This window comes from Pristis pectinata, chromosome 23 (assembly GCF_009764475.1).
Source record: "Pristis pectinata isolate sPriPec2 chromosome 23, sPriPec2.1.pri, whole genome shotgun sequence".
In the NCBI taxonomy this organism is placed as follows: Eukaryota; Metazoa; Chordata; class Chondrichthyes; order Rhinopristiformes; family Pristidae; genus Pristis; species Pristis pectinata.
In genome coordinates, this window is record NC_067427.1 from 17,235,119 (window position 1) to 17,251,904 (window position 16,786).

Here is a 16,786-nt window from a genome sequence, read left to right on the forward strand (position 1 = left end):
CGCCATCTGAAAATTTATTTCATGACTGTGGATGTTTAAAATAAAATCAGTGAGCTTAATCAGGTAATGATCTACCTTTTCTAAACCTATGATAGTTTTGTCTGATCAACTAACCATTTCAAAGGTGTTGAGTCAGTCAGTTGAGTCAGTTAATTATAAACTCGAGTAATCTCCCAACCACAGCTGTTAGGCTAATTGGTCTATAATTTCCTGCTGTCACCTTCCTTACCCACAAATACCATAAGCTACAAGAACAGGGTGAAGGCTGGCTTTCCTGCAGTGAACAACTCACCTCCTGCCGCCAAAGAGCCTTTCCACAATCTGCGAGGCACAAGTTAGATGTGCGATGCAATTTTCTCCACTGGCCTGGATGAGTACAGCTCTAATGCCTCTCAAGAAGCCCAAAACTATCCCTGACAAAGCAGCCCACTTGGTGGGCATGTAATATCTATAAAAGTGTACTATCTATAAAATGTACTCCAGTTCCAAGTGCAACAGAACACCACCATCTGTAGTTCCCCTTCAACTATCCTGATCAGAAATTTTTGGGTCCAACAAAGTAGATGGGTTCACATTTTGCCCAAATTGAAATCTATTTGCTGCAGTTTATTCATTTACCTAATCTATTTTTTTTATTTATTCATACTTCATGATTTGAGCATCACTGGCAACAATGGTAACAAATTATCATTGTTGGGTCCAAATTTGGGTACTCCCTCCTCAACTGCACTAGTGGGAGTACTTTCACTCAAAGGATTGCAGTGCTTCAAGGATCACAACCACCTTATCAAGGGCAATTAGAGATGAGCAATAAATGCTGGTTGTGCCAGATCCCAAAAAACAAATAATTTAAAAATGTGCTCTGTGCAATTTTACAATCTGAAAGAATGGTTGTTACGCTGAGACAACTTTGGAAGACAATCTGCAATGTTTTCATCTCTAGAGTGGAAATCATTTGCTCTCAGGGATTTGTCACCCTTGATAATTTTGAGTTCCCTTCCCATATACAGTTTGCTTTCTTGGGGTGCCCTCCCAGTATTTTTTTTTTGCTATGTTGAGAGAGAGATTAATTCACTTACAATCTGTAAATTCCATGGCCCCAATTTTGACATTCCCTTTCTACACTTCCTTTACATCACACCTTACAACTTACCTCTTTGGCCACCTGTCCAAATATCCATATTGATGTCTTGGTGTCAAAGGCTGTTTAGAGACATTCCAGTGAAATGTCTTTGTATATTTTGCAGTATTAATTGTGCAGAAATGCAAGTTGTTGTGGGAAGAAGTCAAAATCAAGATGATTTGAACATTCAAAATAAAATCTTCAATTATTCTTAATGGGTCTCCTACACTTTCAAAAGAACAGCTCAAAGAAAGATAACTCTTTCAAAGGGTCAATGTGCAACTCTACAAGGTGAGTTAAACTGGAATTTTACCATGTTAAAGACACTATATCAATGTCAGTTATTAGCACATACATTAAGGGTTAACTAAGTTTTGCTGTGGTCTAGAGACAAATCCAGTATATTACAATATTTTATTCAAAATATTTTACAAAAATAACAAAAAGGAAATATGTGACTGACATTAGCCCTCTTGATTGATCAAGCGTTGCCTTGTCTCCATCACAATTTCTTCCATTATTTCTGGCTTCAAAATATCTTTAATCTGCAATCAGGTAGAAATAACTTGGAAAGACTGATATTTATATGTAGTTGATACATTTTCACCACACACAGCACATTTAATCATTAGGAAATGAAATCATGAATGATAATTGAATATAACATGATTATTCACTCACTTTTACAGGTGCCCAATTTTCAAAATAATTAAAAACATGTTTTTAAAACATTAAGCATTTATACTTGAAACCATTAAGGTGTCTTTTCTCTTAACTGACTATAAACTTTGACAGACTGTAATCTTGCACAAATGCATATCCATAGACATATACAGAAAGATAGAGATTGAAAGATCATGAAATTAGTTTCTAAGATATATCGATTATATAATTTTCGACTACATGGGGGGGTTTGTTAAACTAACAAGCTATTTGATTCAAAGATGCTTCCCGGAATTATACAAGCAGAGGCATTTGGAATGGTATTGAGAACCTTGAGTTCATGCATTGGGAGCACAGGGAAGCCTGCACAAGGGACAGAAGTAGCACACCATCCACTTGTCCCAATAGGCACCGCCTGCCTCATCTGTGGAAGATTCTGTGGTCCCACATTAGCCTCATCAGCTACCTCAGAACCCAAAAAACCAGAGCGAAAGCAAATCATTCTCCATCCCTGTTATAATGTTTTAACTGACCATGATTGATTTTCTGAACATAATTTATATAACTATCCAGTACTCACTGCATTTTTCTGGAGAAATTTTCCTGCCTTTATTGTGAGAAATTGCTGTGGGCTCTATTTCCTCAGCTCTTCAAACTGACACATTTTCTGAGTAAATTGAGACCAACTGCCATGAGTCATACATCTTGCCCTATTCATTAGTTGATGCCATGCTGTCAGTAAATACCATATTAACCAGGACAGCACCTCGCCTAAAATAACCAAATGAGAGACTTGGAAAAAAGTATTCAAAGAATTGCTTTGCTGTGTGTAATTTCTGGGCCTAAAAAAAGTGAAGTTCTGTAAATCACTAACTGGAGTGTGTGACACTGGATTATACTTGAATTTATGTATATTTATGTATATAAATATTCATGAGAAATCTAGCTAAATGCAGTCTAAAGCCATACTATGCCAAAACCATTCTGCGTCAGAGATATTACCTGGTGATGCAGTGATGCCTCATAGCAATAGAGAACACTTGTGTCATAAAGCATCATCTTGTGAATACTCAGGACTAAGATGCAATTGTGGAGTCGTGAGATCACCTCTCTGTCCGATAACGAAACTGGCTATAGTTGGAAGAAAAAGGAGTACCAAGGTTAAGATGGATTCAAGTTTATTAAATAAAAATGCTGGAAACATTCAGCTGGTCAGGCAGCAGAACTAGCTTTTCCAGGGTGAGAACTGGGAAAAAAATTTGAAGTCGAAGAGAAAGAAGATGGTGAGTGGGAGAGTACACAAGGGGACGACTGTGATAGAGTGGAAGATCCATCTATCACAAATCTTTCCTTTTGTACTTTGCACTTTTCCTTCCCCTCCAGCCCCCATCACTACCCATTTCTCTATCTCTAAAAGGTTCCCTGTTCTGATGAAACACTGACTCTGCTCCCTGACCTGCTGAACATTTCCAACATCTTCTGCTTTTATAATTAGCTTTCTCCATCATCCAGTGTTTTGTCTGTCTTTAAGTGCATGTACCCTCATACAACAATGTAGCATGCTGGCTCGATACCAAGTTAGGACAAGGAAAAATTGCTCTTGAACAGTTAAAACTACAATCAAAGTGTCATTGTAGCAAGTCAGCTCAATACTAAAGCAGTTAAATCTCACTTAAAAACAGATCCATTCGCACCTTAAACAAGATCTACAATGAGTTAGATCGTTAAACTGAATTTAAATTTGGGAACCAAATTGACAGATTTTCAACTCAGCTAGCAGTGGCTCAGCAGATTACACTCCTCTGTGCCAGGGATTGCACATTCAAATCTCACCCAAGATCCAAGCACAAGCTGTCCTGACATACCCAACAAAATACCTAGGGAATTCTTCAATGTGAGAGGTGCTGCCAAATGGACGAAACGGAGGCCCTGCCTGCCCGTTAAAGGAATCATGAGAGACCTTGTGGCACTATTTTGAAGAGCAGGAGAGTATTCTCTGGTGTTCTAGCCAATAGTGAATCCTCAAATAACATCATGAAAAACAGAATCTGATCATTGTCACGCTGCTGCTTGTGGGATCTGTACACGGGTAAATGACGAGTGCACTCAGGTCTCAGCCTTGATTATATCTTGAAAATCTCTGATTGTGGAGCTTGAACCCACAACTTTCTGAAACTAAGATTCAAGAGTGATTCGCCTGAACTATAGTTGACACTTGAAATTATGCTGTGCGAGTTGATCAGTTGTATTTCATATCTTTACTTATTTTGTAAGGCACACAAAATATGCTGAACCCACAGTGTGGCTCTAGAGAATTCTATCAACTACAATTAGTAGGGTCATACTCAACCAGCCTAACCCACTGTGGCCGACTAGGACGAAAGAAATACAAGCAGGGTTAGGGTCATCCAGCCCTTCATGCCCGTTCCGCCATTCCATAAGATAATGACCGATGCTTTACCTTGGCACCCTTTTGATTCTTTTAATACCTCTTAAGTATACTCAGCAGTCTGAGCATCCATCATCTGCTTGGGTTGGAAATGTCTAAAGATTCACCACTCTCAAGAAGAAATTTCTCATCTCTGTCCTAAATGGCCAATTCCCAATTTTAAGGAGTTGATTCCAGACATCTCAGATACCCCAGATTCTAGACATCTTAGCCAGATGGAAGTATTAATTCTCCATCTACCCTGTCAAGCTCTGTGAGAATTTTGTATGTTCAATCAGTTTGCATCTCATTCCTCTAAACTCCAGAGTGCAGGTCCAGATTGCCTCATCCTCTTTTCATATGACATCAATCTGGCAAACCTTTGTTGCACTCCCTCCATTGGAAGTAAATCCTTCCTCAGATACAGAGTCCAGATCTGTACACAATATTTTTCAATAGAGTCACTCCTGGTGCCTCACCTCAAAATTGGTCACAAACCCTCCTGCTTCGTCCTCCTTCTGTTCAGTGATTGGATAAATCCAAATATAGCCGTTATTTCCAAGGATGATGGCTGCGCCACAAGGCAGGTTGTGAAAATGGGTTTTTCGACGTTTTACAAGGGAAGGGGAGACTTGCACGAGGGTACCTTGTCCCAGCTGACCAAAGAAGAGAGATTGAAAAGAAGAAATGAATAATACATTTGGGATTAACGTGCATCAAACAGGACAACAGTGGATAAACATGAACTGGCCTTATACCACTTAATCTCTGCAATATACTTCAAAGATCTCGGAGCTCCCCCAATTCTTCACATTCTTAATTTCTACCACTCCATGGTCCAACAACCATACCATAATTTTAGCTCTGAAATTCCTATCCTGAACTGTTAAATTGTTCCTTGAATGCTATAATGCTGACCAAGCTTTTGATCACTTATCCTATGTCAAAATTTTGTCTCCTTACACGCTGACGAGACTCCTTGGAACACTCTAATATGTAAAAAGCATAATTTATAGATGTAAATTATGCAGAAATTTCGGGCATTTAATGTTCTGCTGAAAAATTTCCTTTTATATAAGTAAATGGACTCGGCATCTCCTGACTTTACCTTTCCATACTTCAGACTCCTGGTATGCAAGGACAAAGCACCATCTGCGAACACAGCTTGTACCTCTGCCTGAATGCTTGATAAGGAAAATTATGAAGGAGAAAGAACAAATAAAAAGAGAATTTACAGCGCAGTTTTAAAATGTTTTGGATTTTCAAGTAAGCATTGTATGTTACAAATGCCCTATCCACAACGTGAAAAAATGTTTAACACAAATCACAATCACTCTTATAGAGATGATTGATCCCTTTATATGAAATTACAAGGACATATTGCATTTCTCTCTTTACTGATGCTGCTTGACTGGTCGAGTTTTTCCAACATTTCTGTTTTCACAATCTTTTTCTCTGCCTGTTTAAATCAACAGGCAGAGAAAAAGTATTCCCTCCAGCCCGTAGTTTAATGAGTTACACCACTTCACACTGGGAGTGTCCAATGGAGGAATCGGACCCTAGAGCTCCATGCTAGTCAGTAAAAAGGATACACTGATCAGGTCTCCTTCCTGCAGGTAGTCCCTCATCATCAGCTCATCCTCGGCAGACCTTCTTCTCTGTAATGACAAAGAGTTGGTTAGAATACAGAAAGGACTGCTTGATCCAGAATCACATGTGAACATACATACACAGTTTTCATGAGTGGAAGAACCCTCGTGTAAAGTTCAAGGCAGCACTGGATCAAGAATCAAAACTGCTCATCCTCCTATACCAGGTACGTGGAATCATAACAGAAAGCAGTTCCTAATGTATCTGGAGTAATGTTCTTTGGTGTATTGACCTATACAATATTCGCAGAGGATTTAACATTCTCAAAGAAAAACATTCCTCTCACAAGCTAGCACCATGTAATCAGGTGCTGCCTTCCTACTGAGACATTAACCCAAGTTTTGTCTACTCTCTCTGAGGAGATTCCTCAACTTAACTTCAAAGGTGAGTAGTGGAAGTCCTAACTAATACAAAAACCCATAACAGCATGACTAAAGTGGGTGATCTGGTCATTATCAAGTTGCTGTTTGAGAGATGTTGCTATGTACAAATTAACTGTCATATTCCTACATTATAGCAGTGATTAGTGATTACATTTAAAGGAGTTCATTGACTAATAAGAACTTTGGGTCAATGTGAAAGGTCCTTATAAATATAAGTACATTAATTATTTCACTCACCAGTTCTCCTCCAGGAAGATTAACAGAAGAGAGGAGGAGCACCGAGTCTAGTCTGGAGTGAGTTTCCACCTTCCATCGTTTCTGCTGAACCTACGATGATTTAAGGAAGGAGACAATTGTATTTTTTCTAGGATTTGTGCAGAGCACTGTGATTTTCTAGGTCACAGAATTCTTCAAACAAGGATAGATAAGGGATGGGTATAATGTTACCCCATAAAAATGGGTAAGAAATGAATGCTGCAGCAACAACATGCCTAGGCGGAAACATCAGAGCACTTTAGATGGTGGTATGCAAACAAAGGACATGAATAGTGGGATTGAAGTGAAGGCACAGTGGGGGGGGGGGGGGGGGGGGGGGGGGAAAAGCTTCAAGTAAGGATTTTAAAACCATGAAGAGAGCTCAATGAGCGTCTTCTGAAAAGGGCCAAGTGCTGAAGCATTAGTTAGCAATCATGAAAGTAAGGAAGCAGTAGAGGAAGATCAGGATATAGTCCAAGGAGCTGAAAGTACAAGCAGGAGATGATTGCTGAGGTAAAAATGAGGTATACTCAGTAAGTAAAGGGTCAGGTTTTTGAGGTCCTGAATGTAGAAAGTAAAATCAAGTTTATAGGAGGGCTCATTACCTTTGGATCCCATGATAACAAACCAGACCTAATTTTTTAATGGATTACTTCAGATATTTTCCACTTGGTACAGAGAACCTTCCCACATTGGAGACTGAAGTTTGGCCCATTGTTATAAAGCTGGCTCTCTGAATGAACAGTCAAGACTCACTTACAAGTTTACAAGTTTAGCTTCCTTTTAAAGTTACGATGAAATTACCTTCATCACCCTTCCAGATCTGTCATTCCTCCAAATTAACAATGTCTCATCTGTGGCGACTCACCGTCTAGTCGGGCGAACCGGCTCGGCAGTCGGGTCGCGCAGCGTCGGAGCGACGAGGCCCAAGATGGCGGCGGGCCTCGTCTTTCCGAGCGACGGGGAGAACCAGCGCACGGGAAAGTCCTGGATGACGTAGGACTTACGTCATTGCCGTTTGTTTTGGGCGGGAACATTCTCCCTTAAAGGGCCCGCGCAAGGCGGGAAAATAAACCAGTTCTGTTGGCAATCCTCCGAGTAGAGTCGTTTTATTCCGCGGTAGCAACCGCTACACATCTCACTTTTAATCTTTTTAAGTCTTTTGGCAGTGATTTTAAATCTATGACTCTGGCTATTGACATTGATGGAATAAAATTCCTGTTAACTATATGAATAAAGCTTCCCCTAAGAAAAGCCTGATCAGTGACCCGTCTTTGCTGATGGTTACAATCTCGATCAACAATCTTTCTCTGCCAGTATCAAAACTCATCAGATTGCAATGATCAGTTAAACTTGCATTCGAACTGTGGCCTAACCAGAGCACTTTACCCATGACTTTGATACAACTTCAATTCCACTTCCTGCCCTATTCCCACATTTTTCTGAAATATTTTTTTTCTTTTTGAAATGATTGTAAATATTTGACCACATCAATTCTCCAGATAGTAATGACTAATTGGTGCTGATTCTAAGCATTTGGCAGGTACCCAGAATGATTGCTCACTGGATCATAAGTAATACTTGGACCATGTGATCTGCTGGTTTTGATTACCCAATACTTTAGAGAGACATGGTCTACCAGTGACCCAGGTTCAATTCCGGCCACTGTCTGTAAGGAGCTTGTACGTTCTCCTCGTGTCTGTGTGGGTTTCCTCCGGGTGCTCTGGTTTCCTCCCACATTCCAAAGACGTACAGGTTAGGAAGTTGTGGGCATGCTATATTGGCACCGGAAGCGTGGCGACTCTTGTGGGCTGCCCCCAGAACACTACGCAAAAGATGTATCTCACTGTGTGTTTCGATGTACATGTGACTAATAAAGATATCTTATCTTATTCCGTTTCCTGGGAGGTTTTCTTGCATCTTCCAGGAGATCACAGAGCTTCAAGAAGGAGGGAAACTGTCTAGTCATGATCCTCCCCACTTTGTGACATTTGGGGAAAGTCTGACAGACCAGCTGACTGTTTCCTTCATTTGCATGACATACTCCACCTCATTATTTATCATAGATTAAACCAACTCATGCATTCAATTTAAGCTGTTAACAACAGCAAATTTGAAACAGCAATATCACAGATGACATGGAGAAACTAGACCCAAGCACACAGGATACTCTTGAAAACATGACTGGAACAGGCCATTTATGATCCCAACATCTAATTAATGCTGTTCCCTTGAAACTAATGTCCATATCTACTAACATTAAACCTCCACCAGATTTCTCCCACATTTTTATAACTCTGTCCTTGAATATTGGAACTTCACTATACTAAACAAATTCCCCGGTTCAGGTTTTGGTGGCTCCCTTCATCAAATGGAACGGTCAGCCCTCTTCAATTTTGATCAAGACATTGTCTTCATCTTAGAGTATTGCTGATTAGTAAGTTCTTATTCTTAACAAAGATCTAATTACATAGAGAGAGGGTCAAATAATCTGCCAGCCTTGTCAAAACATTCCTGTTTCCCTCATTTTGAAAGCATTTTCATTTGCTCTTCAACTAAAACAGTATCGCAGAGCTCATTACATACCCTAATCAACAAACTTAGACGTTCCAAAGTGGAACGTGAATTTAGAAGGAAAAGCTTCAAGATATAAATGTGATTAAATTCAGATAAACTAATTAAAAGGCATAGCTTTGATCTTACTCAGTGATCCTGCCCACTACACATCACCAACTTCTCCATTATATCCTAGAGGGAAACATGAAGATTGAAATTTATGGCATTAGTTACCCTGGTGCTTGCAGATGCTCTGTTCTTTGCATTAAATCTCACATCAAATAAGAAAATTTACATCAAATAAGAAAGCTGTACTAACTGTAGACTTTCTAAAAGCTATATAATCACAAAGGCCAACCACATCCTTCTAGTACTTATTAACTTAGTCCACCATGATTAGTGCCTAAGAAGACATTCTTGATTCTCTACCAGAAAACAGTACAGGATTTGTGTGGAATAACCAGGTTATCCAGGTGCTAAAAAAATACGTGCAAGGCATTCTTGAATTGAACACCCCTTCATGATTTAAGGGTAAAAAAAAATCATACTTTGCTTTCAGTACTTCACCTCATCTCACCTCCAATATGATTGTCACTGCAATGGGGCTAATCAACAAGAACAATATCGCAGCACACAGAGCCCTGGCACAAACAGTGAATGGAGCACACAATCTTCAATACAACCTGCCCACCAACAATCAGGCACCATCTGTGCCAGAGTCTGAAAATCCTGCAAAAGATTCACTGGTCACCGCAGTACCATAGTGAAAGCAAGTCATCCTTGGTCTTATAGGAATGCCCAAGAAGCAAACATTGAAAATGTCACTTCATCTAATCCTACATACACAGCATTAGGGAACAGAATGTGTTTCATTCTATTCAGGTGTGTGCTTTGCTTAAATCTTAACTCAATACTACACATAAAAATGCGTGATCAGTTAAAGACTTGCCTTGTTTGAAGTGGCTTGACACATATCAGCTTGTTCACTCTTTCTACAGCCCCAGCAACCGATGCAATGAGCTTTTCATCTTCCATGTATGTACCATGGCCTCTAGAAAAAAAAATTAGAAAAAGATGAAAATTTGAACAAAGATTCAGGGAAGAGCCATTTCAGCTATCATTATTGTCTCTATTCTGAACCAGGATTGCTGATATTCCAGAACATCCTGGGTTCTCCAAGAGTTAAACATTAAGATCCAGGACACCAGTATAAACGACTCAAGAGCAGAATCAGAGAAGCTCTGGAAGTGAAATTTCTGCTTATTTCTTTGAACTATTTTGTTAGTTACAAAAACATTGGCAATGGCAAAAAAAATGGTTAAGAATCTGTTGACTTTGAAGGGCTCAATATCAGGCTGCTTGGTTATATATAAATGTTTTGGACTTGAATATAGGGGCCATAATTAAAAAGTTTGCTGACTATATCAAAATTAGCAAGAAAGTGATCAGCTGCTTTTGTACATTAATGGACCAATTTAATGGGTCCAAAAGCGGCAAATGGAATTTGATCCTGAGAAACATGATATAATGCATTTGTGCAGTGAAAAGGAGGCAAGGGAAAATATGATAAATGATAGGTTGCTCAAAGTGTAGAGTAACAGGGGGATCTTAGAGTACAGAAGAACAGATAGATAGGATGGCAAGGATGCATACAGGATACTTGCTTTTATTGGCCAAGAATTGTATAAAATTCTGTTCAGGCCACAAATAAAATACTGTGCACACTGAGGACATGATAGAAATTGATAGAGTCTTGAGGAATTCAAGGATATTACTAGGGGTACAATTTAATAGGGCTTTTCTTAAAATACAGTAGGACAAAGAAACAGGAGTGCAAAAGATCATGAGAGGTCTAGGCAGGATGAATAGGAATGATGGCTTTCCCTAAGCAAAGGGGACAATAACTATGCATGGAATTTGCAGAAGGATTACAGGGGAGTGAAGGACTACCCCCCCCCCCCCGCCCCATTTATTGTGTAGTAGAGGTCTAGAATTCATTGCATGAAAGGGTGGTAGGGGCAAAAATCCTTATCAGTTTTACATAGTTCTTAAATGAACAACGGGAGAGCCAAGAAAGCAATGGATTACGACCTAGAAAGTGTGATTAACCCACAGTCCGTTTTTGTTCATTGTGGACACAATAGGCTGAATAGTCTCTTTTTGTGCCATAAATTTCCAGAATTCTTTGGGCAATGACAAGTCTATTTGGTCTCAAATTTGAAAAAAAATATACAGGAAGTCCCTGGATTACGAACAAGTTCTGTTTTTGAGTCTATTCGTGAGTCGAATTTGTATGTAAGTCCGAACAGTTACATACAGTTCACATCTAGCGTCAATTACTCAAATGTTTGTCTTAGTATATAGTATACATTTTACCTAAAACATCATAAATATAATAATGCAATAATAATAATAACATGCAGTGTTTTGAGCGTTGCGCAAAGTAGTCCGCCCGTTTGTTGGTACGAACCATTGTGTGTAACTCAATTTTTTAAAATAATAGGCTTTACAGAGGTCGGTTCTTAAGTACGGGTGTTCGTAACCCGGGGACTTCCTGTACAACCATTCACAACCTCAAGATGTATCAAAACACTGTGCACCCATTAATGACCTTCTGAAATAAGTCATTGTTCAGATGTGGGAAACTCAGTAGTCAGTTTACACAATGAAAACTCCAACAAATGACCAGAGCAAAAGCTTTTCATCATGGTTGTGGGATAATATTAGTTTGGATAATAGGAAGAACTCTTCAAACATTTGTCAAGAAACATACTAGAGTCAACAGCCTTCTGAGGAACACTGATGGGTTCTCGATTTAATATCTCTAAGATGAGATGTATCCTCATATCCAGTGCAATGCCACATTAACCTTTTCAGCTCTGATGATATCTAGGTTTTGATTCCACTATGGTATTTTTCTTGGGGGATGGGGATAAACCTTCGATTTTTTTTTATTTATTCATTTTTAAGGATCATTGTGTCACTGGCAAGGCCATCATTCATTACCCAATCCTTACTGTCCTTGAGAAGGCGTTGGCAGGCTGCTGCCTTAAACCACTGCAGTCGTTTTGATAAAGACACTCATACTTGCACTGGGGAGGCAGTTCCAGATTTAGACCCAAGGATGCATTTCCAAACAGGATGGTTAACTTGCATCATAATTTCATTCACCTTCCTTGGATTTATATATTTTTAGACCCCCTTATCACACTGCTACCACCCCTCGCATTAAGAAATACATTTTAATTTCTCTGCCAAATGGCCTGGCTTTTAATGTTATGTTCCCCCAACTCAGAATCCCCAACAAATAAAAAAGCAGCAATAGAATCAAACTGGCTAGATCAGATTAAGATACTCATCAGTTATGATCTAATTGAATGGCAGAAATGATTTCAGGGGGAAAAATGCCTCCAGATGTTGTATGGAATGACAAAGAAAAGCACAAAAACTGGCATTTCTGTTCCACACTCCTACTCTCCCACACCGCTTCACCTACTCCTATCAGAACATCTTATTTCCTTCTCCTTTGGGTGTTTATTAATCTAAGTTAAACACAATCCAGAGCAATGTTCCATGAAGCAAAGGGATATCCACAGGAAGAACAGATGATCACCAGAAAGATCATCTTCAAACAACAACAATAGAACAGATTATTTGAAAATTCATTTCACTGGCATTAGTGGGACTTGATTGTGTGCAAATTGCTGCTAGGTTTCCTACAATACAGGTCCTCCCCAGGTTATGAAGGCTTATGGACACACCGTATATATGAATGAGCGTTTGGGAGACCAGTTGGATGGATGGGGATAGATTTGCCAGCTGCTGTGGGGCTGCAGGCATTTTCTGCCGGGTGGGAATGACATATTTCCAAGTGCATTCTCTCTCCACCAGCCTGACAGTGAATAATATTGGGTAGTTCCCCAAGCAGTCTCTTAGTCATTTGGCAAAATCCCTCATCACCAAAAATTTCCAGCAAGCACAAAGATCTTGCTTGGCTAGTGTTGAGACACTCCGCTCCTCCCCACCCCTGCAGTCCATCACTGGCCACCCTGTGCTGCCCTTGAAACAGCTGTACTGGGAATAAGACAGTCATGCATCACCTTCCAGAAAGCAAGTTTGCCAGGAACGTTGGAGAAGAAATATGGCGGAATTTGTCCCATCTAGCTGCATAACACAGGACTCTATGCTGTACGAGTTGTTCCAGGGGTGCACACTGAGACACATGACAACTGCTGCTGGAGAATCATTAGTGAAAGTCACCCCAGATCTTCCCAAAACTCACTCGTTTCCTAGTGTTCTCCACAACCGAGGGCTGCAAAACAACACACATCAAGGTCCACAGCTATATGCTGACAGACAAGCTGAAAATGGGTGCAGCCCCTAGGCAGGTTTTATGGAAGAGCCACAATTTAAGGTCTTCCTGTCATTTCTCACTAACTGACTGGAAGATGTGTTAAAGCCTCCCTGTAAACTGTCTGTTCAAGTATTGTATATAAAGTATAACTGATGCCATGCTAAGATTAAGTAACTGAAATAACATGTCTTACAGTCATAGTCAGACAACATGGAAACAGGCCCCTCGGCCCAACTGGTCTATGCGGACCAAGATGCCCATCCAAGCTAGTCCCATTTGCCAGCGTTTGGCCCATAACCTTATAAAACCTTTCCAATCTATGTACCTGTTCAACTGTCTTTTAAAAGTTGTTATTGTACCTGACTCAACCACTTCCTTTGGCAGCTCATTCCACATGGATACCACCCTTTGTGTAAAAAAACTGCCCCTCATGTTCCTCTTAAATCTTTCCCATCTCACTTTAAACCTATGCCCTCTACTAGTTCTTGATACCCCAATTCTGGGAAAAAGATTGAGTGCATTCACCCTATTTATGCCCCTTATGATTTTATACACTCTACAAGATCACCTCTCAGTCTCCTACACTCTAAGGAACATAAGAAATAGAAGCAGGCCTTCTGGCCAGTTGCGCCTGCTCTGCCATTCAATAAGATCATAAGGAATAAAGTCCTAGCCTGTACAACCTCTCCCTATAACTCAGTCCCTCAAGTCCTGGCAGCATCCTTGTAAATCTTTTCTGCAGTCTTTCCAATTTAATAACATCTTTACTACAGCCGGGCAACCGAAACTGAAAATAATACTCCAAGTGCGGCCTCACCAGCGTACTGTACAACCACACCATGACCTCCCAACTTTTATACCCAATGCCCTGACTTATGAAGGCCAGTGTGCCAAAAACCTTCACCGCCCCATGTACCTGTGACTCCACTTCCAGTGAACCATGTACCTGTACTCCAAGGTCTCTCTATTCCACAACACTCCCCAGGGACCTGCCATTCACTTGGAAAGTCCTACCTGGATTTGACTTTCCAAAATGCAACACCTCGCACTTATCAGAATTAAACTCCAGTTGCCATTGTTCGGCCCACTTACTCAGCTGATGAAGATCCCCCTGTAACTTTTGATAACCTTCTTCATTGTCCATTATACCACCTATTTTAGTGTCATCTGCAAACTTACTAACCATGCCTTGTACATTTTTTATCCAAGTTGTTGATATAGATGACAAACAACTATGGGCCCAGCACCAACCCGAGGCACACCATTAGTCACGGGCCTCCTGTCTGAGAAATAATTTTCTGCCATCAAGCCAATTGTGTATCCAATTAGCCAGCTCTCCCTGGATTCCACACGATCTAACCTTCCAGATCAGTCTGTTATGTGGAACCTTATCAAGACTTGTGATGAAAGTGTTGACTTGAATGCTCTGTATTATACAATTTGAAATTTGAATGTATGAAGTACATTTTTGAAAAATAAACCTGAACTCCACCTTGGTAAGAAATTCCAGATTCTTATAACACTTTGGACATAGTGGTCCCCCTTGATTTAAGATTCCACCACCCAACGGAGAAAGAGACACTCGACCGCAGATGCTGGAATCGGGAGCAAAAAACAACTGTTGGAGGAACTCAGCAGGTCAGGCAGCATCTAGGGTGGAGGAAGAAATGGTCGACGTTTAGGGTCGAGATCCCTGTCGGCCATTTCTTTCCATCCACAGATGCTGCCAGACTGCTGAGTTCCTCCATGTAGAAAAACTTTCTCCGCGCCCACCCTATCACCCTATGCTTTCATTGTTTTACAGTTTTGGGAATATCCCTCGGACTTCCTTTTTGTCGAGAAACGAGTCCCGGCCTATTCATCTATTCTACGCCTACAACCTCTCAGACCTAGCACCCACGTTAATTAGTCTTCTACCTTCTCCTGCGCCCTCTCCCGCCATGCTGTATTTTCTTTGGATACTGCGAGACGGAAGAAGAGGAGCATTACGGTGCACAGAACTGAGGTGTAATATCCAACTGGGACATCAAGCTCTCAGGTTGACAGTGTGCCCAGTTTCTGACCAAATGAAAACCGCCCAACCCCATCATTCAAAGTTGGTAGGGCAATGACCATGGTGTGTAAACACGTGTATCAGAACGTACGCTGTTTTGCAGTGTACGAATCCCCTTTAAGCTGGAATCTGACTTCTGTTTTACCTCATAAAACCGGTATCTGTCGTGATCGTGTCTCCCGGTGATACCAGATGTTTATTAACTTCAGCCGGTAAAGAAACGGGCTTTCGCGCCGTTGCTAACCGAATGTCCACCGCCATCTTTATGACTGGCAAACCACGGATGGCCAATATTAATTTGCTCTCCGCCATCTTTAATATGGGCAAACCAAACGCCTCCGGAAAATACTTTAAAAAATACTGCATCGTTTACAGATCCGAAATTAACAAAAATGAAAATATCCGCAGATCATGGAGGTATGAAATAAAAACAGAAAATGCTGAAAATACTCAGATTAGGTAGCACCTGTGGAAAGGGAAACGAAGTTGACCCTCGTCAGATCATCTAAGCAAAATAAACGTTAGATCTGAAAAAAAGATCAACGGCTTGAAATACATCAAGTTTCTTCCACGGATGGGAGCATAGAATTTACCATTCTTAATAAAGTACGCGGTGCTAGTTTCGCCATTTTTAATGCTGGCAAAGCATCTTCAGTTTTTGCTCGGGACTACTTTTGTCATATTTAATACTGGCAAACGATGACCGGCTCGTCTTTATCCCCGAATTCGACATCTTTATTACTGGTAACACACCAACAACCTCAGCACGGTCACCATGTTTCCTTTTGCCGGACCATCTTCTTTAGCTTCAATTGCCATATTTACTACTGAGAATTTTTTTTGCTACAGACTAATCAAAACTAATTATCACTGTCATTTATACATGATATTACTAATCTTCGAAGTAGCAATTGAGATCGTAGAAATATTTTTCTAAGATATACCTTTACTACTTTTCTAGTATTTTTAATAATTAAATCACTGTAATAAAACCGGGGGTGACGCGAAATCACTGGCAACAATGCGTCTGAAGATGGTGCACACCGCCATCTTGAGTTAGTGTCTGTAGTCAGTCTGAGAACGAGCCCAATGATCCCGTTATAACACCTTTAACCTGGTCTTCAAATGTGACCTGCTCAATCATAGGCCAAAGACCATGAAATATTATGAATTTACTAGTTTTCGGATTAATTCTTTAAGCGTATAACCCAGACATTTACCTTGTAATTTATAATAAAGGGGGGGGGGGGGGTAAATAGCACATTACCTGCATTTTGGTATTTCATGTGCCTCTCTGTCTTCCTAAAAACTTAAAAGAAAC

General features: G+C 40.3%; 1 protein-coding gene across 1 annotated transcript; it reads right to left on the reverse strand.

Annotated features, from left to right (window-relative positions):
• Window positions 1–1,520: 1,520 nt before the first annotated feature.
• exosc2 (exosome component 2) lies at window positions 1,521–15,778 on the reverse strand. The gene is given in 10 exon segments (XM_052037107.1): window positions 1,521–1,668; window positions 2,789–2,917; window positions 4,694–4,870; window positions 5,323–5,391; window positions 5,807–5,872; window positions 6,485–6,574; window positions 7,307–7,325; window positions 9,223–9,250; window positions 10,009–10,109; window positions 15,611–15,778. Coding segments are annotated over 10 exon segments (927 nt in total). The 5' UTR covers window position 15,778; the 3' UTR covers window positions 1,521–1,587.
• Between the last annotated feature and the right edge of the window lie 1,008 nt (window positions 15,779–16,786).